Source organism: Hoplias malabaricus, chromosome 9 (assembly GCF_029633855.1).
Source record: "Hoplias malabaricus isolate fHopMal1 chromosome 9, fHopMal1.hap1, whole genome shotgun sequence".
NCBI lineage: Eukaryota > Metazoa > Chordata > Actinopteri > Characiformes > Erythrinidae > Hoplias > Hoplias malabaricus.
The window spans coordinates 19,644,215-19,666,809 of NC_089808.1; the positions used below are offsets into that span (position 1 = coordinate 19,644,215).

General features: G+C 37.7%; 1 protein-coding gene across 2 annotated transcripts in view; it reads right to left on the reverse strand.

The window, feature by feature from the left end:
* chd8 (chromodomain helicase DNA binding protein 8) overlaps positions 1 to 18,365 on the reverse strand; it is a 39,491-nt gene extending 21,126 nt beyond the window's left edge. The window contains exons 1-18 of one of the 2 annotated variants that reach the window (XM_066680571.1): positions 18,321 to 18,365; positions 16,670 to 16,866; positions 13,198 to 14,189; positions 10,772 to 11,050; positions 10,466 to 10,582; positions 9,836 to 10,311; positions 9,533 to 9,647; positions 7,468 to 7,668; positions 6,986 to 7,054; positions 6,799 to 6,854; positions 6,212 to 6,329; positions 6,017 to 6,100; positions 5,727 to 5,864; positions 4,435 to 4,556; positions 2,943 to 3,186; positions 1,977 to 2,153; positions 797 to 940; positions 594 to 692 (exon numbers count right to left, since the gene is read on the reverse strand). In XM_066680571.1, coding sequence (XP_066536668.1) covers positions 594 to 692; positions 797 to 940; positions 1,977 to 2,153; positions 2,943 to 3,186; positions 4,435 to 4,556; positions 5,727 to 5,864; positions 6,017 to 6,100; positions 6,212 to 6,329; positions 6,799 to 6,854; positions 6,986 to 7,054; positions 7,468 to 7,668; positions 9,533 to 9,647; positions 9,836 to 10,311; positions 10,466 to 10,582; positions 10,772 to 11,050; positions 13,198 to 14,133 — 3,375 coding nt within the window. In that variant the 5' untranslated portion in view covers positions 14,134 to 14,189; positions 16,670 to 16,866; positions 18,321 to 18,365. Of the gene's footprint in view, positions 1 to 593; positions 693 to 796; positions 941 to 1,976; positions 2,154 to 2,942; positions 3,187 to 4,434; positions 4,557 to 5,726; positions 5,865 to 6,016; positions 6,101 to 6,211; positions 6,330 to 6,798; positions 6,855 to 6,985; positions 7,055 to 7,467; positions 7,669 to 9,532; positions 9,648 to 9,835; positions 10,312 to 10,465; positions 10,583 to 10,771; positions 11,051 to 13,197; positions 14,190 to 14,352; positions 14,413 to 16,669; positions 16,867 to 18,320 lie in introns of those variants that run through there. The other variant, XM_066680572.1, reaches the window with a different exon arrangement.
* Between the last annotated feature and the right edge of the window lie 4,230 nt (positions 18,366 to 22,595).

The window sequence follows — 22,595 nt, forward strand, 5'->3', positions numbered from 1 at the left end:
CAAAAATAAATAAACAAATAAATAAATAAAATAAGGCATACAATTGTAGAAATAAAAAGTGCTCATATACAGTAACAGATGCACACAATATTTATGCAACCTACTGCACAGGCTTATATTTAAGGTTATTGTAGTTACTTTTTATTCTATCAGCATTATTCTAATACCTTCTATTTTTTATTGTTTTTTTTTTTTTTTTTGCAATTAGTTCTTCCGTAGCTTCGTATGAGAGTCCAACTCTAAATACATGAATGGAAATTTCAATGGTTATTTATAAATGGAACAGATAACAGCGTCTATTAACCATAAAATGGAGCCGTTTGCATCAAAACAGCAACAAATTACTGATTTCTTCCATGTATCTGTTTGTCACAGAACAGTTATAAAAATTAGAAAACAAACAAAGAATGGGTCTCTACAAATCTTTACACAAAGTACATTGACACACAACATATTTGAAGTGGCTTATATTAGATGATAAATAACAAAACTGAAATTTGGGAGCACTTCCCACAGCTATGGCAAACATGGGTTAGTAACTGGGCGAAAGCATCACTTATAAATATGAAAGTGATGAGACATCTCTGCCATACTTCAATGATGGTCTCCTGCTTTGGTGCCAGGTTCTTCTCCACATCCTCCTTCAATCTGCGCAGCATCATGGGTTTCAGAATAGCCTGCAGTTTCTGGACCTTAAAACACATCAGTAATTGGATGCATTAACAAGTTCTTAATGTACAATAATTGTGTGTTTGTGTGTGTATGTGCATATGCATGCTGCCAAAGTTAAAATTACCTGCTCCTCTGTTTTGAGATCTCCAAACTCCCGCAGAAACTCAGTTTCTGAGGGAAACTGGGCAGGCTCCAGAAAGTGCAACAAACTAAACAACTCCTCCACAGTGTTCTGTAGAGGAGTTCCTGTCAGCAGAACTTTGTGCTCCTGGAAAACAGGGTTAAAGAAAGGGGGACAAAAAAAGGTCAATATTTTAAAAGAGCAAAACATATTTTCAACAAACAAGTAGCAAAAAGTATTTATAAGAGAGAAAGTGATCATTTTAAAATATTAACTTTGTTTAACATCCACCATGTGAGATAAAGAAACAAATTGTTTTGTAGTCCCTAATGGAACTTTTCCACTGCGTGGTACTTACTCTACTTGACTATACTTTCTTTTTGGTACCTGGTTTATTGTCCAATGTTAAAGCTCCCATTCATGAAATGTAGCCTGTGATGCTGCAAAAAAACACCATCTCTAATAGAAACAGCAGATTTTGGAAATCACAACAGCAGTGGTGGTAACAAAGTGTTGTTTATTAAACATGGTGGTCATCCATGCATATGTTCAGACAAAACAGTAATTTTCGTTCCTTCTTGCACCGTCCAGCTCTCACTGGAGTCTTTCGTCAGCCAACAATCCAAGGAGTATTTGGACCTTTTCAAAAGACCATGGCATAATTTTATGAGCTGCTGCTGAGAGGGGTAAAAAATGTGATCTCAGCTACAAACTGTTAGTTTGTACAGGATGTCGGAATTTCGTCATGACCTATAAATCTCTCTGGCCAATGAGTGCTCTGCAAGATTTATACGTCATTGTTTAGTTCCTACTCTGCTCGCTTGTAAAAAAAAAGTACCCAGTTCCAAGTACCAGGCTCCAAACATTACTAATGGAAAAAGCAAAAAAGTAATGCTGTTGAAATTAACACGTTAAGGCACTCATGAATTCCAGGAACTCCTCCCATAATTCAGGCATTTGATGGAGTCTAGTGATGTTTAGTCACTCTAGTTCAGTATTTGCAACTGGCACCACCAAAGGAACTAGGAAGAATTTTACTCATAAAAAACAAAACACAAAACCCCTAAAATTTCTATTAGTTCTTTTCCTGCCATGATTCAATAATTAGCAATGGGTCAAATGTTATTCACCAACAATATCATAAATTATCATTACCCTACCACAGATTCCTTCGAATACTAACCAGGTTAAGCATCTTGAGGCTGTCAAGTAGCTTGCAGTTTCTATTCTTCAGCCGATGAGCCTCATCAATTATCACACAGCGCCAGTAGATCTCCCTGAGCTCTGGGCAGTCAGAAAGAATCATCTCAAAGGTGGTGATCAGAGCGTCAAACTTGTATGCTCCTGGTATCAGATGACCCTACAGAACACAAAAAAAACAGGTTAATACAAAAATATTACTACAATGTGTGCAGTCACGCAAACACCCTGCTCAAATCACGTTTTGGTTTTTTACCCGTGTTAAAATAACACATCTTCCCCAGAAAGCACACTTCAAATAATTTATTTGGCTGAATTAAAGAAAAACTTGCACATGCAAAACGATAAATTAGAGCAACACTAAAATTACCGCTTTAAAACTATTGTGATGCTCCACTGACCTGTACTAGAAAGAACAGAGGCTATGTCATTGCTACCCTGGACTCAGCACAGTAGAAACTGCACTATATAACTTTTGGAGGAGAGTATGAAACCACACCCCTCCCCTTGATTTCAGGACAGAGAAACAAAGGTTAATTACACTCTGCAATGGTATCCCAGGAGCACAAATAAATAAATAAATAAATAAAATAAATTTCTTAGCTGCTTTAAGGAATAAACCCAAATTGTGCTTTAAAATGTGAAAGTGTCTATGTAGAGGATGTAATGCTTACATAGAATAAGACTCTAGACTGGATTCATTTATTTAAAAAGTTAATATTTTATTTTTCTAATAATTGAATTTGTTTATTTTCTTTTAGTATACTTGTAATTAGGTTATGATTTGTTGGATCCAATGAAGAGGATCTGCTGATAATGTTCATCCTAATATACAATAACAAATAAAGAACATGTGGCCACACAAAATAAAAAAAAATTTTAAATTTACATTTGAAAGTGGCTTGAGCCAACTGCATGTATTTACACTCAAGTATCCACCCACACCCACCTTTTCATCTTTGCAGTACATCTCATATTGTTGGATCATCTGTCTGCTGGCCAGACTGCCATGGTAGACAATAGCATTCATTTCTGTCCATGTGGTGAACTCTCGCTCCCAGTTTGTGATGGTGGACAGGGGGGCAATTATTAGGAAGGGTCCCTGAACCCCAGCACGAAACACTTCAGACAGCAAAGCTATAGACTGGATGGTTTTACCCAGCCCCATCTCATCTGCCAGAATACAGTTCTGCCTAATATGGAAAGGGTTGTAGGAAGGCGAGGGAGAGGGGAAAAAAAATAAGTTAAAATATGTCAACTAGAACAAGCTCCTAAAGTCTATCTATATATTTTTTAATTTAACAGAATCATAATGTTTGTTCAATTCTATAAGTGTTGTAATAACATTAACTTAATTGTTAGAATATATCTGAAAACTAAAAATTTAAAAGCTTTTGCAAGAGTAATTTTTTTCTCTTTGTTCTCAGTGGTAGCAAGGTAGATCCAGCTAGATCTAGCTAATCCATATCTCTAGGAGCTGAGGCCTAAAGTGTGACAGTAACTTTAAGCAGAATTGAGAAATGACACGTTTTCATTTACAAAGAATGGAGAAGAAGAAAGAAAAAAAAAAAAAAAAAAAAAAAAAAAAGGGAAGAAACTGGACAAAATAGTAACGCAGTTGGCACAAGATGTGTGTGTGTAACAATTCCCCTGCTCATTTATCACTTTTGGCAATTGATACGTAGTATTAGATATGACAAATTATATTTTATTCCAAAATCAAAACAAACAAAAAAACCTGAAAATTAAAGTATTAATAACCTATAATTACAACTAAACACACTGAAATCACCCTGTTTAACCATCACCATCATTCATTTAAATGACGCCTGTAACCGCTTATCCAGTTCAGGGTCGTGGTGTGTCTGGAGCCTACCCAGAATCACTCAGCGCAAGGCAGGAGCACACCTGGGAGGGGGGCACTAGTCCTTCATGTTTAAAATCATCTTACACACAACTTTTGGATACAAATCAATGACCATGGTTTTGCAGCACCTTTTTCCTTGATGAATGCAGTGACCAAGTCTTTTCCCCATATTCAATCTAATTAATTTTTTGGTTATTTTTATTTATTTATTTATATATTTTTATTTATTTTTAATTTAGTAATTTTAGTAAAGGAGAATTACAATTATACTTTACACAAAAATGCTTCAAAATTTATGTACCTAATACTATTAAAGCATTATCATATATAACTAAATATTTTTAAATGACTACTGGATTATCAATTGTACACAAAAGTTTGTCCATATACACACACACATACATACATACACATCTTCAGTCTACATTATATTGCAAAACTCATAACACAGGTAATAAAAATAAGCGAGCACTGGGGCCACCTGAATTGAAATTGAATTGTGAGCTGTCTTGATTTTGGTCTCCTCAAAAATACTCTCAAATATCAAGAGGGGCATTCATATTAATGGGTGTACCTGTTATACCAGTTGAAGAGCAGCCAGTTGACTCCCTCTAGTTGGTATTCTCGGAGTGTGTTCCCACTTTGGTACTCTCTAGACTGCTCCAGCTTCTTCCAGGAGCTTGCAGGAGGCCGGGGCTTAAAAAGCAATTTCAGTCAGAATAAAAATCTTAAGCATCATTCTGACTATTCAAATTTCATTTTATAAGTTACCAGTCTTTTCATTTGCCAGATTACAATTATTTTTGGTTTTGCTGGGCATCCAGTGTTAGCCCTTTTCCACCAAAAGAACCCTGGTTCTTGAACTGGTTCCGTTCAGGCTTATAAGAACATTGGTGCTTTTCAGCAAATGAGCCTGCATTTACACTAGTTTTAATGGAACCAAAAATACATACAGAATACATCATCAATAGAGGGAGTAAACAGCGACACAGCAGCAGTAAACAGAAGTTAGAAGATGGTGGTACGTATAGACTACCAGCAGGCATTTGTGCTGTTGTTACATATGTTTCTTTTTCTCCAAAAAACAAACATAGATCAACTTTTGGTGATAGGAAGACTACACACACTAGTGCTGGGCGATATGAGCGCAAATCAATATCACGAATAATTGTACATTTTACTATGATTATGATTAATAAACTAATTTTGTTTTTCTATTTTTGACCCTCATAATTCAGTGACAAGGTTTGTACTGAAAATATGCTGCAGTATTAAAGCCGGGATATTTTTTCTAATGTTGTTGGGAGCTTTTTCCTCTCTTGCTTTTTGAGCACTGTTTATTTTTGGTGTGTGATTGTGCTTGGGTCGCTGAAAATGTTTTTTCTCTGTGTTTACATTTGACTTTTTTTGTTCAGTGTTATCTTAATTATAGTCAAAACAGAGCACGTCCAAACCACAGACGCTGTAATTCTCTTTGGTACAAGCTCCTGGAGTCACTTGGTCGGCTTCTGCGTTAAGCTTGCTTCCATGCGGCAGATGGTAGCATGTACAGCTTGGTAGCGTGGTTTTAAAGGGACAGTACGTGAAAACACACTGGGGACATAACAGAATACTGATCAACATAATAGATATAGACAAGATTATGTTGATTAGAAGTTCTGAATGTCGATTTCGATTTATTGCCCAGCCCTAACACACACTCATGGGTGTCGCCACTATTTCTTACTCCTGTACAACTAGACACGCCCACAGATGCCGTCACCGTTCTTGTCAAAAAACCTAATATTCTTTGGTTCCTACTGCTAGCAAACTTTTCAGGTTCCGGAATCACGCTCAACAGTTCAAAACTTTTTGCCCTCAACTTACAGTTCTCTTGACTCTTGGCTGCCGACTCTGGATTTTTCTAAACTCCTCCACTTTTCCTTCATCTACATCTTCTTTCAGCTCCCAGGTGGCATCTTCATAAGGCAGAGAGCACCACTTCACTAGATAATATACAACTGGCTATAGAGGGGAAAATAGAACAAAGTGTTAAAAATGTTTGCAAACCTTCATTACATCTCTGGCCTTAGCTAGACCAATACAATAACCTTTCCTTAGTAAAAATAAGGATTTAAAAATAACGATAATGATAATAAATAAAAATACAAACTAACCTCCCCATTGTCTTTGTCAACACTATTGGATTCATCCAGAATGCGGTCTACCTCCACATAATCTGGATTGAATGGCTCTTCATCCTTAAACAGAGATTAAGGAGTCAGTGAAATATGTCTTTAGGAAATCAGTGCACAACAGATACCTTGATACAGGCTACACATGGCTTTATTTATAATAAAGGAAGGCTGCACCTCCTGGAAGATGTGCCTCATTTGAGCCTGTTTGGTCTTGAACCTCTTCAACTTCTGATGGATCCTCTTGTCCCTCTCGAGCTGCTCCATTGTGGCCCATTCACAGTGCAAATAAGAGCTGAAGATACACAAATAGAGGGTTGCAAACATAATTAAATATCCCCACACAACTTTTTCCATTCTCTAGCTCTATTTGTGAGTTCTCACAGCAGTGCCTTTGCAGCATGTGCAGAAGAAATCCAGAACATTTTCACATATGTGCTGATTTGGACTTCACCCAGAGTCTTTACTAGGGTGCTAGAAGTATAAAGTCTGGGTAATGTCCGGGACGAATGTTGCGGGTATTTGCATTCACACATACAGCTCCTCCATATTCTGAAAATTTCTGGGTTACCATGCATGTGTACAGAGATAAAGTGTGGTCTTGGCTTGTTTTAGAGTCCACAACAAAGACAGCAATACAAACAACATATATCTTCACTTATATATATTATTATTTTTTTTAAGAATCCAGCAATCAGTTTAATTTTGAGAGGAAAATTAAAAAAAAAAAAAAAAAAAAAAAAAAAAAAAAAAAAAGTACTTACTAGTTCTTGTATTTGACAAAAAATTCCTCAACATTTATATACTGTCCTGGAGAGACCTATGACCACAAGACAACAAAAGTAAAACAGGTTTATGATACAATACAATAAAATAAAGAAATACCACAGATACAATACAATAATAGCACATACATTTTATAAAAGGAATGGCATATATTCAATAACTTGCCTCTTTTTTGGTCAGGCGCATGGCCAATATTTTATCCACAATTGCAGCATCTTCCTCACTAGGGTTTTCCTACAACATACAAAAATGAAATCAGCACCCCCCCCCCAGAGAAGCAATTACAAAATGCATGCATGCATACATGTATAAAAACCCATAATTCTTGTGGTAAAACCAGTTCTGATTATGTAATCTTGTAGTTTTGCGCAATCTGTTTTTTCCCCCCAATAATTTTGGTTCATATTATGTAATAGTCATTATACAGACAAACAGTGACATGACATGTTCATAACACAATGACGATGCTTTATTCAGCATAGGATACTACAAAGCAATTTGATTATTCATTCATTATTATTCATATCAATTACATTCACAATGAATGTAGAAATATATAATGTAGAAATGTAGAAAAATTAGCACAATTTTTCGTCTTAGAAAAGCAGCTGGATGCATTCACATGCAAGTTTTTAAATAAACCTTACCACAAAGAACTGCATGCTGGGAAGACCATCCCCATCTAGCTCTTGAAGCTCAGCTCCAGTAGACTGAGGGTGCACCCCGGTGAACACCGCTGGGGTAGTTACATCCACGTCCTCATCTGCCTCATCCTCATCGTCTGTTATTTTAATGTCCAAATCCTCTGTGTACTTTTTCCTTTTAACTTGGCGGTTAGATCGTCTCATCTGTTAGAAGACGGGAAAAGTGCTTAGTAAAATATAACCAATATACACTATAATAAAACTACTATTAACTCCAAGATGAGAAAGAGTTTTAAAATGCAGGAGCGTATAGCAGTTAATTTTTTTGTCATAAACAAGTGTACTTTTTCAAAAAGGGAAGGGGAAAAAAATAATTAAAAATAAGAAAAAATCAGAACCCAACAGTGCAAAGCATTCTGTGTAGCTCTGCAACCAGAACTACAATCTCACACAAACCTAATTGCATTGTGATCCAGACCAAGGCCACCTCTTTGGTCCGGACCTTGTTCTGAGTCCCCTTTCACACTAGCTATTTTGGTTTGGACCAAACAAAAACAGATGTGAAAGTACCCTATAAGTCGCCAATATGACTCTGAACTGAAGTTTCTTCTACGCAATGTATAAATAATTTGATGGCTAAATATGCTTTCATTAGTGAGCATCACTTTGCTCCTCTGCTCAAAGGCTGAATACGAAGCCTTTGTTTTGGCCTGTGATTCTGGTGCTCTAGAGTGACATCCAATGCCCAAAGATCATACATTGCACTTGTAAGGTTTCCCTTTACTGGAACTAATGAGCTTAAACCTATCCATGAAAACCAACCCAATAACACTGGCACTCCTCTACCAAACTTGGACACAATTAGGGCAGGACTACGTAGCCAAAACTTATATCACGATATGGGTCAGTATGATATAATTCCAATATTGAGATTAAAATCCACTGGAAAATTTCCATGAACAAACAAGAAACATGACATCACCATCGAACATTAACGGATTGGCTTTGTCAATCTTAACATTTTTAAACTAAATTTTAAACTGAGTGCTGAGCTAACGGAAGGGCATGATAATGACCGTCAGTCAGTGAATGTTGTAAATAAAGTATATTGAAATATTGAAAAAATGTTTTAAATCCATATCACTGTTATTGAAATATTTTATATTGCGTTATATATTAATATTGAATTTTTGTACAGCCCCACGCACAGGTCAGGCAGGTCTCCTGGCATTCGCCAAACCCAGACTGGTCCATCATACTGCCAGATAGAGAAGTGTGATAAGTCACTCCACAAAACTGGTTTCCACTGCTTCAGTGTCCAATGGCAGCATGCTGTACACAATCCAAGTCAGCAGAGCATTGGCGACTTACACAATGCTCTTCAGCAGTCAGTGATCCCACTGTGCAACTTTATGTGGTCAAGTTGCCTGTGGTTTCTTGACAGGCTGCAGAGGTGGCATCCTATTACAATACCACACACAAATTCAGGGAGATCTTTATCCTTTAACAAATGTTGTAGGAAGACTGCATGGCTAGGTGCTTGATTTGATACACCTTTTGCAAATAAATTGAAATCAACGATTAGCAGGTGTTCCCCAGTAATGCTGTTCCTTCCTTTGAAACTGTGTTTAGCCCTGGGAGGTGTCTGTTTTTCCTGAATGATTTTATATAATTATTTTTGTTGTTGCTTCTGGTAGCATTAATTTACTATTTTAAAAATGGTCTCCACACCAAGCTCCTCACAGACAGTCACCCAGAGCGGGACTTGAACCCACCTCCTCCAGGTCCCTGGAGCTGTGAGATGTGCGACACTAACTGCTGCGCCACCACGCCGCCCTACATGCCCTAATTGACTTGCCAAAATAATCCTAGTTACATGTGACTAGGGACTAGTTTAGACTAGGGTAAAATTTGGGCCTCAAAGATGCAAAGAGCACTGTGTGATTTATCACATGCATGGCAAATTCAGATACAAACATTGAAACTGTTTCAGTGAGTCTATATCATTTGCACTTTTTCAAATATAAGGGATACATGATTGTTTAAAAAAAAAAAAAAAAAGCATTACCTGGGACAGATCCTCCTCTTGTGTGCGAGGTGAGGCAGGAGGACTCGGTTCCCCATCCGAATGATCAGAAGATGGATTCCTCTTTCTTTTCTTTATACCCACAAGAGTAATGGTGCTACATAATTAAAAAGCAAAAATACAATGAGGGGAGAGAAGTACAAAATCTCCACATGGGGAAAAAAACAAATTAAATACCATAGTATTTATGTATATAGTTGCTCTCCAATGAAAAAAGCCTAATCACTGTGTCATAGACCCCATTTCCTTCTATGTCTGGTCTCACACATACTGAAACAGACTTACTTTGGCTTTGTTTTGCTTTTACTCTTGCTGCCTCCACCTCCTGCACCTCCAGCCGCCACAGACCCAGGCACTTTCACCTTCAACTTCTTCTCTCCACTGGGTGTGGCTTTCCCAGTGGTGCCTGAAGTAGGGCTCTTCTTCTTGCTCCCTCCTCCACTCTTTTTCTTGGCCCCGGTGGGTGTGGCAGAGCCGTCTGGGTCATTAGAGGTCTGTCCGGCAGGCAGTTCATCCTGATTGAGCACACGTGGGATGTTCCTCTCCCCTCTTGCCTTAGCTCGAGCGATGGCCTCGGCCACAATGCGGTTGGCTTTCTCCTGCTTGCAGAGGGTCTCCACTTTCCGTAGGGGCTCCTGGGCCTTGGCTACTCGAACACCTGGGGCAACAGCTGTGGAGCCTGAGCCAGCAGCAGAGCCGGCTGTGGTACTGATGACTTTCACCACAGAAACTGCACCTCCACCACCAGAGGCAGAGCTTGTCTTTTGGAGGAGCAAAGCAGGAAAAGCAATAATTAAGCAAAAATAATAATAATAATAATAATAATAATAATAATAATATACGCAAATACATTTTGGTTCCTAAATATTTCTGGCATTTTTCCATATTTCTGCAGCAGCCACCATAAACATGTACCTGTGGTTGTAGTAAAAGTTTAAGAGGCACTGCCAATCTCTGTCCTCCTTGGCCTTGAGTAATCTGAACCACCTGGGGGCTGCCACCAGCATTGGGCGTCCCAGAAACTAGCTGAAACTGAATACAAATGAAAAGATATTGGACTTCAAGTTGCTCCCATTGTGGAACCAGATGTTCAATTGTGCATACACAGCTTGTAAAATCCTGTACATAAGCCTAATGTTGCCAGAAAGAGGGGTATAACAGTTGTCTAAAAACTATACCATTATTTTTTTAACAGAGCGGCTAACTAAGATTTCCACTCACCTTGGCTCCTTGTTGGTTGGGCTGCTGCTGCACTTGCAGCTGGATGGTGAGCACTTTTGGCTGTGCCCCCGTTTGACCTCCTCTGGCCTGAGTGAGCGCTGCCAGCTGGCCCCCTTGAAGGACCAGCTTCCCTGGCAAAGAACCCAACACCAGCCTGGGCTGCTGACCCTGCTGACCAGGCCCTGAAGCTGGAGTGCTGCCGACTGTCACTGCTCCTGCTTGGGCAGTTCCACCTTGAGAGGGCTGCTGCAGCACTAGTGTGATTCTCTTAGCCTCGCCCTTTTGCGAAACAAGCAAAATCACCATAAAAACAGTAAAGATGTGTAGATTATTGAATCAAATGCTCATTAATGCATTTTTTTAAATTCTGCATTCAAAAATACCATTGTGTATCATAGCCCAGAAGTAGTGATAATGCCAGTTTATGAAATCTGGCTCATGGAATTTTAAGACATTTAGATTCACTGGTCATTTTGGATAGTAAAATATCTATGATTAAGTTGTAGACATAGTTGTAGACACAACAACATCTGGTTACCATCTCCATCACCTTTCTCTACAATAGACTACTGGTTTCTCTATAAACAGTACTCATTTCTATACTATACAAATTACATCATTTTATATAAAAGGTTACAAGGCACTTGCCACTATTAGGATCACCATAAAGCAATAACTTTTCTTGGTTTCAGACTTATCAGAGAAATAATCAGAAAACCAGTACCTTATATACATATCTAGACAAACATTTGATTTTGTCATAATAATAATAATATTAATAATAATACACATTCAGGCTGTTTAAATACTCTGAAATAGTACAGAGAGGTTTGCATGAATATTCTCAAGGTAAGCAAATCATATCTGTTTCCATAATTGCAAAAAGGGACACTTCAGTAAAATATTAGACCCTTATTTAAAAATAATAACTAACTTTAAAAAATTAAATCACTAATTTGTAAATACAGCATTTTCGATTGCTTATTTTATCTGCTCCAATCACCCTACTGGTTAAATTTGTAGTTTCACAAATACAGATTGAATAACCATCTATTGCTCCGCATACTTTGCTAGTATGCCCTGCAGGTATTATTTGGGTAGTGGATAATTCCCAGCACTGCCTTGATTTCACACATAAAACCAGACTAAAATCTGAACCATGGTTTATGTTTTGTTACATTGTATGTATTTAATCTCGTAAGGTTAGGCTTCTTCCTTCAATTTAAGTTTGCAGGAAACACCTGTCCTGTCGTCATTACATTTGTTGGCTAAGTCTCCTCATATTTCAGATGGATTGGTTCGTAGTGGTCTATTTGTTAGGTAGCCGTAAATAATAATAATAAAAAAAGATTAATTAGTAATAGTAATTTTTTACTATTTAATACATATTTGTGGCTGAGATCAACCTTATATCTTATGTAGGACACAAATGAATACATTGCTTATATATAAAACACTTAGCGTACTTGTTTACCAGCTCTATATCTTGGCTTCTACCTTAAAATGGTTGAACTTGTTGTACTGACTGCACTTTATCTCCTAGAATATTAAATGTCCTTCTAATAACAAGATTTAGAGTTTTTAAAAAAAGATTACTTTTTTAAAAATCGTTGTTTTTACGTGCTTAATGTTTGTAAACATTTGTGTTTACTTTCATGCAGTTAGCAGTTTCCCAAATTTAGATTCCATCTACTGCAAATAAGTATATAAATATAAAAATATCATCCACTTTTGGAGCAGGAATAGAGTAATATTGGTCTCAGTTCATTGGCAGGGCTCGTCGTTGTGTAAAAACCTCCAAAATGCCATTTGTTTTGCCCTAATCAGAGAGAAACACTTTGGACGATCTGCTAAATGTATTACATTTGTTCCATATATTAAACATATTATCCTTTACTGTATGTTTCCATATGAACAAAATATACAGTTATGAAATATCCCAAAAACACAATGAATACAATGTTTTAGTATAATTAGGCCTGGAAAATATTTCAATATCAATATATATTGCAATATAAAAGGTTTCAATAAGAATGATGTGATTATCAAACACGTTTTCAATATTTCCAATATACATTATTTAGAGCATCTGTCATTGACTGACGTTCATTACAGGGCACTGACCTATTCACTGCCACCAATCTTAAAGTTAAATTAAAAATAATAATATTGACAAAGCCAAGAGGTTTATGTTTGATGGTGATATCATGTTTCTTGTTGGTTCTGGGCAGATTTTCTATGGCTTTTATGTTGTTTATATTGATATCTGAATTATAACATATAGACTGAAACTTAGAAACATATCATGATATGAATTTTGGCCATATAGTCCAGCCCCAAGTATAGTCATAGGAAATATAAAACCATGTCTTTGTAAGCAGGATGTTTTGTTTTAATTAGTTTACTTATAGTGATGATGGACTGACCTGTTGTGGCACTGTGGACAGAGTGACGCCTTGTGGTCGAACTGCTGCTGCTGTGCCTGCAGCTGCAGGAGCAACCTGTGTTTGGCCCTGTGCCTGCACTGTGGTCTGCGTCTGCACCTGCGCTGGTTGTGCTTGGGTCTGAAGTTGCAGCTGCTGCACTTGTGTCTGCGCGGGAATCTGTACCTGGGTCTGGGGCAAAGAGGCCATCAGCACCTGCTTGACGGGTCCATTAGGAGTCTGAACAAGCCTCTGGACTCCCGTCCCGACTTTCACCTGTCCCTGTGGAGACTGTGCAGCATTTAATACCGTCCCTCCTGAAACAATGGACATTCCAGGCCTAAGCGTTGTACCCGTCAGGACTCGGGCAATGGTGACCTTCCCCGGTGAGCCTGCATTTCCTGCAACACTCTGCAGCACCTGAGCCTGACCCTGAGGTCCCTTTAGAATCACAATTTTAGGAGCTGTCTGCCCAGGGGACTGCTGAGTTACTGCAGAAAGCTGCTGTGAAGTCACAGAAGTCCCAGACACAGGCACAGTCAGTGGAGAACTCAGTAGAACCGCAGTTGAAGCACCACTGCTACTGGCCAGGGGGAGAGAAGTCTGAGGCACTGCCTGGATGGTGACTGGAGCTGGAGCAACAGACACGGCCTGGCTAACAGACAGTGGTGCTGTTTGCTGTGTCTGGACCGGTGCAATATTTACAGGTGTTGTGTCTCGTACTTGTACTGGAGCTGGAGCTGGTACTGATACTGGTGCTGAAGCTGGGTCACTAATGACAGGGTCAGTGGGATCCACAGGGGGATCCACCTGTCCCAGCGCCAGCTTTAGTGCTTCTTCCACTGGGTCTGATGAACCCTGAGAGAAGGCATCCTCCGGGAGAGAGTCCAGATTAAACAGTGAGGTGTCATCAAAGAGGTCCATGATTGGATCCGCCATCACATCCAACAGTTTATGATAAATGGAAAGGCAAATACTACACCCAGCTTGCGTTGCTATATACACAGATATGGAGAAAACAAAAAAAGCAAAACAGACTCCTTAAGAATCATTCACAGTCATAATATATTAGTTAGTGACAGTTTAAAAAAAATAATAATAATAATAAAATAAATAAATAAAAAAACTCCAATATGGTAATTTATCCGCTCCACTTACCATATAAATGCACTTTGTAATTCTACAACCACAAAGTGAAGCCCATCTGTTGCTCACCATACATTGGCCTTTTTTCCCCCACTGCAGAGGTTCTTAAGGCCACTTTCAGATGGTTTCTTTTCCCATTGATGAATCAAGAGCAGGAAATTTGTGGCGTCTTGTAATAACTATGCATGCTAAATAAACGGAGAACTGAGGGTTTTGTTATTGATTTTCGAACATATATTTTTGTGTGCAAAGCAGTGCAAATTAATATTACAATACCCCATAAAGGTGGTCACCTGCAGGCACTTGCAGGATAGGTGGCCAACAGCAGGACATATGTGGTCAAGGAATGTTAAAGCTACTAATACGTCATATATTAAACGTTCTTAAAAACAGAGTTTGTACATTTTACTTAAATGTAAAACAATTTGCATTGCAGAATAACTTCATGTTTAAGCAGCAAAAGGCTTAAAGAGCCAATCAGCAGATCCCTACATCATTTAAGCCATCCCACAAACTGGTTGTGACCCTGAGTGAGTTTAGCTAACTGTGGAGAGAAAACTGGGCTCAGCACTGTTTGTAAGCGCTCCCTGCCGATCTCATGTGGAAAATCAGCTGGTCTTTAGGTCAATTTAAGGTTTCATACGCCTTCAGAAGTGTTCGACAATCATATATTATCTCCCACACCTAGCTCTTCTGTGATATGAAAATGAATTCAGCTTTTTTTTGGCAGCTCCTTTCCCAAACCTTCCAAGTCCACTTTAAATGTTGTGGTAACGTCAGGCACAACAATGTAATTGATTTACAACATAACTGATTTGAAGTTGAACTGGAAATAAGCTACTTAGAGACATCAGCGTACAACTTTCTGTTGTTTTCTGATTGTTATGAAGAAAAAGGGACATAATACATTGAAATGTCATTAAACTAAGGTAATGTAATTGTTATCATACTGAAATTTGTGGGTTTACTTCCCCAAAAATTGTGATCCCTACCCCTAGGCAAAACAGAGAAATAGGATTCACTCTAATTCTAGGCTAAATAGGCCAATGTTATCCTTTCATTCATTATCTGTAACTGCTTTTTCCAGTTCAGGTTCGTGGTGAGTCCAGAGCCTACCCGGAATCACTGGGCGCAAGGCGGGAAAACAATGTTAGGTTATACTTTAGTTTATAATATAGTAAACTTTCAGTGTTTGTGTTGCCAGGATAGTGATAAAAATATATGGACAAAAAGTGGGTCGCTTGAAAACCCTGGATTAGAGGACGACCAACACAAACTCTGCAGCGGCTTTTCGGCTACTGTCTCACACACTAGATCTACAAGGTGGACCCACGAAGTAGGTCTACGTAAAGCAGTGGCCAGTGAATGGGCACCATGTTTCAAAACTCAACTCGGACAAGCACAACATCCACTATCATGTCACTGCCACATCAGTGGCACTAGGTGCTGAGAATAGTCCACCACAAAATTTATAAGAGCTGTGTGGTGGTTCTGATCATTGAAGAACAGGGTGAAAGGTGCTTAAAATATGAAGAGCAACAGATGATCTACAGCCTAAATGGAACCCTATGAAGTGCACCTATAATTATAAGTGGAGCTGATAAAAATGGACAATGAATAAAGAAAGGAGGTCATTTTAAAATTATGGCTGACTTATATAGTGCAATTATTTAATTATCTATAATGTCATGATGTGACAAACATTTGTGGAAGCTAAGAAATGTGAGAAAACAAACTAAATTACTGAAATCATTTCATTTCATGAATATTAGGTGTACAAATAAGTTTTAAAGCGTGTTTATGTAATGTAAAATAGAAATTCAAAACTCATTCTCCCACTCTTTTGTCATTTTATGGCAACTATTATTACAGATTACTACTGTTTTTTATTAAGAATTAATACTGTATTTTACAGTATATAAACCATATTTAAAGCCATCAAATGCTTTTGCAGTGCTTTTTTCCTTGATGGGACTCATAACGAATGCGGTGATGAATAAATGATTCTTCTCTCTTGCCATTTACAAACTACTTTATTTTTTAGGTTAACAACTGTCATTTTAGTATTACAGAACAGTTACCATACAGTGACAAAAAAGCAGGAGAATGTTTTAATTTTATATTACACGTTAATTTAAATTGCATGTTACACAATTAAACCCTCAAACTTATTTGAAAGCCTAATAATTGTGGCAAGCCTGACATTAATGGGGCAAGGATTCATTTCAAATTATTCGGGACTAGTTCTATACATCAAGAAATCACAATGGGCCATTTTTTTTTAAATAACAATAAAAATAATTAAAGTACATATTGCATATTTACTTACATTCAAGCTCAAGTCATTTACCCCCCCCCCCAATCTCATCAGCTGAAGTAGATGGCAGGCAGCTGTCAGACGTACAGTGTGGTGAGGAGTGAGGTGAAGGAAAAGAGGGGACCTCCTGTTCACCCCACCCTCTTTCCTCTCCAAAATTTATTTTATCTTCTGTTTGGAGCCCTTCAACTAGAATGCCCTGTCATACCCTGAGGAAGACAAGTGAGACGCCGGTGTAAAAGCAGGACACAAAAAGCAAGTACATTTTCACATGGTGGAAACGTGTTTAACATTTAGAACAACATTCTTGTACTTTGTGGATAGTCTCAGGAAATCAATAACTTATAGATGGTAATAAATAGAGTTGTTGTTCTATTATCTTGATTACATTTTTGTAGGAAAATCATAGAACACTGAAACGGATGACTCTTTATAAAGCCATTAGAATTAATCCGTTTAATTTGATTTCTTGAAAGTGTATAAAACACCAAAACAAAACCATTATAACAATAGTTTTCTGAGATTTTCTGTAGCAAATCTAGTCAAATCTTAATTCATACGATGTCGTTCCATATTGTGATATAACATCTTGACACAGACATGACACACAACAACACTTGCCCTCTTCACCCATATCAGTTTCACTGAGGTGTGAAGATTAAAAATAATTTATGAGAAGAATGATCTTGAGACCTGGATTTCTATTTGCTATTTGGGTTGTAGCACTTATGGACCAGATAGAAGAATTAATCATCGCTGAATTCACACACATTCTAATTCCATCTAATCGTTTCTAAATGGACATTTTCTGATGTAAAAATTCAACTTTGTTTGTTGCAGCAACTTTAGAAAGACTCAATATTCTCCTAATAATCAGGTGTCAAATCATAACACCTCTGAGGAGCTCCTAATAATAACAGAATACTTTGAAACTGTAACTTAAGAGAAGTTTTAAATATATATATATATATATATATATATATATATATATATATATATATATATATATACATATACACATATACATACACACACACATACATACACAAGTAATATTGCAAATTATCCTATCTCTCTAAGCAGGTAACACAGCATATTTCAAAAGATGTAGCTGGCAGATAGCATAGCACAACTTCCACATATCCTAGAACAGTCAATAAGGTACAAATTATTAGAGTAACTAAATTAAAATTATGTCCTGTGCTCTGGGACAACGGAAAGTCTCACTATGGGAGATACAGGGGATGAGTGGCTCAAAGTTGAGAGACTGTGTTCCCATCACACCTATCAGTGTGTTAGCTATAGCTACATTCAATGGCCATTCATACTGCTGTATCTTAACGTAACAAAACAAAAGTGTGAGTGGGAAGGAAGTCCGTAATGCTTCTGTTATGCTTTCTGAAATAAAGAATACAGTTCTCCCATCAGTCTACTCTCATCAGCTCTGGCTCGGACTCCTCTTCTTTCAATCAGCTCTCATCAACAAACCGGACCAAACCAAAGGCAACGTGCTACAAAACCCACCGCCTGAGCTCACTCACTCACACAAGGCCGCGGAGCTCTTTCCACTCACAAAGGCCTGCTTCTCGGTCAGAAACGAGCCCTAAAACCTGGCCGCCCGCTCCTCTAACTGTCCCTCTCATAAATTCGAGACTAAATTTACCTTTGCATCGACACACATGGCTTTCTCCGTCTCACAACACTGTACGAGCACAGGAAACGGACAGCCGAGAGCAGGAACTATCTTTCACCCCAGCACAAGCGCCGCAAGCCCCGCTCCCTCCTCCTCAGCCGCGCTGTGATTGGTCCTAGCCCCGAAACTGAGCTCTCCCATTGGTCCAAATCTATGTCCATCAATCCAGTGTGCGGAATTACTGGGCGGGCTCCATTAACTGAGATCGGACAGACAGCTAGTTCGGTTGGCGAGGCTATAAATGCGGCCTACACGTTATGAACGCTGGGGTTTTCCCGTCAGATTCTCTCTAAAATATAAAACATATATAAACCCATGCCGCGATATAAGCCCACTTTACAGAAATTATTGGATGTATAGTAAGACAAAAAAAAAAAAAAGCAGCTCTCGACTCTACGTCTCATGAAAGCCTTTAATGTTCAACAACACTCCCCTACAGCAACATTATAGAGACAAGTCCACCCGTTTCTCAAAATGTAAGCATTGTTCAGTAAAAAAAAAATAATAATAATTGCTAATATAAACAGGTTAAATAAGTTAATCGCTTCGTTAATTGCTAACCAAACGAACTCTGCTTCACAGTGGTAATAATAGGAAGCAGACGTCTGATGCTTAATGCTAACCATACACTTGAAGACTTAAAAAAAACAGAGGTCTGACATAAAAATAATTAAATTATTTTTTAGTTACAATCTATTTTGCAAAGACTTGTTAGCTCACTATTTACATTAGCCAAGTCTATGGTAATATTAATGGTTGATTTTATTTAAATGTCAAGACAACAAAATCTTACACCACATGATAAAGATTAAGGGAGTGCAGCATTTTATTCTGAATTTGGACATTTTGCCACAAGAGTAAAATCTTTGAAACATTGGTCTAAGGCTGGCCAAAAATCTACTTTCCAGAACACAAAATAATAATTCAACACTATCTTAATAATACCGTTAAAATAAAAAGGCATGTGAAGATTTCTTGCATATGTCAGGTATACTTTTTACATTTGCTTTGTTTACATTGCTTTGTTTTGTTCAGTTCAGTTCAGTATTTTTGATGGGACTTTTTTCCTGTTTTATTTCAAATGCTGGAATTGTGAATGTGTTACTTTGAGTTTTGAGCTTAAATAATAATTGTATTTTATTGTGTCTGTATGTTCTGAACATGTCTTCAAACTGATTATTTCTGACACTAGATGTAGAGCACCAGATTCTCAGACCAAAATAATTGCTTTGTATTCAGCCATCCTTCCCTTCAGACACGACTCCATCCTCCTGCTTGTCTTCTCAGCTGGGACCATCTAAACATGTGGAAAAAGATTAATGTGGCTTTATGTACTAAAGCAATAATATAAACACAGAATTGATCTCGCTTTTAAATACAATACAGCTGAAACGATGAACCTGTCATTCAAAAAAACAAAATAAAACATATGTTTAGCTTGTTTCTTATATTGGGTTTAAATGCAAAGTGAAGTTTGGTGCTCTTACAGGTCATTGGTTATATTAAGTACATAATACCACGTTGAACTTTTTCCATGGTGATTTGGGATGTCCCTATTAGCATGGTGTTGCAAACCCCAGAGAAAGCTGTACAGACAAAGCAGTTATATTAATGTTGGAGGCCTTCAACAGCTCTTAGTGTTCTCCATGTTGGAACTTCCAGTCCAGTGCTCATACTTGTATTGTCTCATTCTTTATAGCTGAAGAACTTGTTTTTGTTTGTGTATTTTTTTTAGAGGCAAAGTGTTTGGACAGCCACTTTTACCTGAACATTTAATACTGTACTCTGCCATCTTGCATGCACAATGTTGTGTGGGTGGTCACACTTAGTCCTTGGAGAGGACAAAACAAAATGTGGGGACGGCCAATAATTCCACAGGGCAGGACTAACATGCATTCACGGCCAGACTGGCTATGAAAACAAATAACAGAGGACAACACACACACAGAAGATGTGTGGCATAATTTTGTGCTCAGTGTGCCTTTATACAGCTTATAACAATATATAAAATAAAAAGCCACAATCTTCATAATAAAATATTCAAAGTGATTTAAATCAATCCATTCAAGTTGTAAATGTTTTATACCATCATATAACATTTTTTATAATTCTTGTTGTCTCTACAGTAGGTCATATTTTAAAAATAGTTTTCAATATGTTAATGCAGAAACATTAATAAATTGTAAGATACTTACAGCTAATAAACCTATCCACATGTTTATATTTTGAACTGAAACCCTAATATCTGTATAAGCACTACGGAGAGGTCATGGCTAGAGTAAAACATATTTATTGGACATCTTAAACAAAGCATAACAATGCCTCACAATGATCATTTTATACATTAATGAGATAAGTGTGTCATTTCCAGAAAATGTCAGATTGGTTTTTACAATCCCTTTATAAGTACACATCGACATGCACATACACATAAAAATAGGATTATTTGGACCATGGTTGGAAACCAATCATCATATAGCTTTCACAAGAGCCCCCACATTCTTCAGACCTATACTTACTATCACTTACAATATAGCAACACTTACATGACTGGATACCATCATGGGTAGAAGTGTAACAGGAAGCCCTAATTTAGTTGATGGTTGTCATTAGAGTGATGTCTCTGGGCTGCTTCTTAATCTGTAACCAGGCCACCTACTGTTTGAATGTAGTACCATACAGTTCATCATTGGATATGTGACCTTAAAAGTCTCCCTCTGGTCACTGATTAAACTTCTCAAATCCAATTTCTGTTCCTGAATATATTATATTACAAGTTCTTTCCAAGAATCTTCTAACTCCTTAAAAGTAGTTTAGATATAATTCTACGCTTTGCTTTCATTCAGTCCATGCAGATCTGTGAATATGCAATTAGTTCTCCAGTCTGTCTCCACTTACCCCTTTGCCACTTTCCTACAGTTTGAAAGTCCGGCCTCTTGATGGGATTGGTTCTATAGTTTAATGACATAAGAAACCACGGCTATCTGAATTCGTCTGTGTGGGCCTAGAACACTAGTTTCAAAGCAATTTCTAAATCTGAATGCTCATCACTGCTTATTTTGTGCATAATAGTGCTTCTAGCATTTAAAACAACTTAAAAAAATAACTAGATATTTACAGGATGGGATCATATGACATAACATCAATGAGAGAGAGAGAGAGAGAGAGAGAGAGAGAGAGCGCACATGCTAATGATTTATTTATAAGTGTGTCTTTGAACTCAGTTCGGCGTAAAAAATTGATTGTGACAGGATACCCTGGTACATCCATAGGTGTCCAGCATAGGCGTGAGTTGCTGCTTGCCAAAAGCTCCATCTGTCTTATCTTGACCAATGCCTCTGTAAGTTGTATCTGTTTTCCACCACTAGACTTAGATAGCTCTCATTAACAATATGTGTTTAACAATGCTAACGCTAATTCAGACAGTTTAGACATATTTACGATCTGTTTAGTTAAAATACACTGTGTTTTTATTTGTTTGTTTGTTTGTATGTTTTTAAGTAGGCTCATTGAAAGAAGATGGCATTTTACCGTACTGTGCAACTCAGACACTACCCATGCCTGTATTAATTTCATACCCAAAAAAGGTTATTCATTTTCCAGTGACAATAACTTAAAACTAATATAAAAAACATATTTCCAAACCTCCAAAAATTTCAGTCTTAAAAATCCAAACAGCTTCTTTGTATGGTTTGTTCCCTGGTGATGCCCCAGTCATCCAAATGGTCCTAGAGAGAACAACTGACCTTGCTCATGGGTAGGATGAACCCTCATCTCCTCCCTCTCTCTGCTCATGGTGCTAGCTTTGCACAGGCTTCTGTCAGTTAATGTGATGGATCTAGCCAGTTTGTGTTCTCCAGATGCATTAAAAGAACCCTTTAAGATATTTTTTACCTTAAAATTACAGCTTCAATGTTCTTGTGTTATTTCCAGAGCCTGTAACAGGGAGAATAGAGTCTCTACTACATTAGAGTCATTGCTACAATTGTGGACCAGGGTAGGAAACCACCACTTCCCTATTCTTTACAGTAAAGTGCTCTATAAACTAATAACTAGCGAGAGCCCCTGCAGCAAAAAGCCCAAATCTTACCTAGTGTTCCTTTAAGGTGTTCAGTGGCATTGTGTTAGCAGAGCTTCAAAAAAATTAGTGACTCATGTCATGTAAGATGTATTTGTGGTATTTTACCCTTCTCCTATAGTTACATAGCGCAGTTTCTGCAGTGCTGAACCCACAGTAGCAATGAC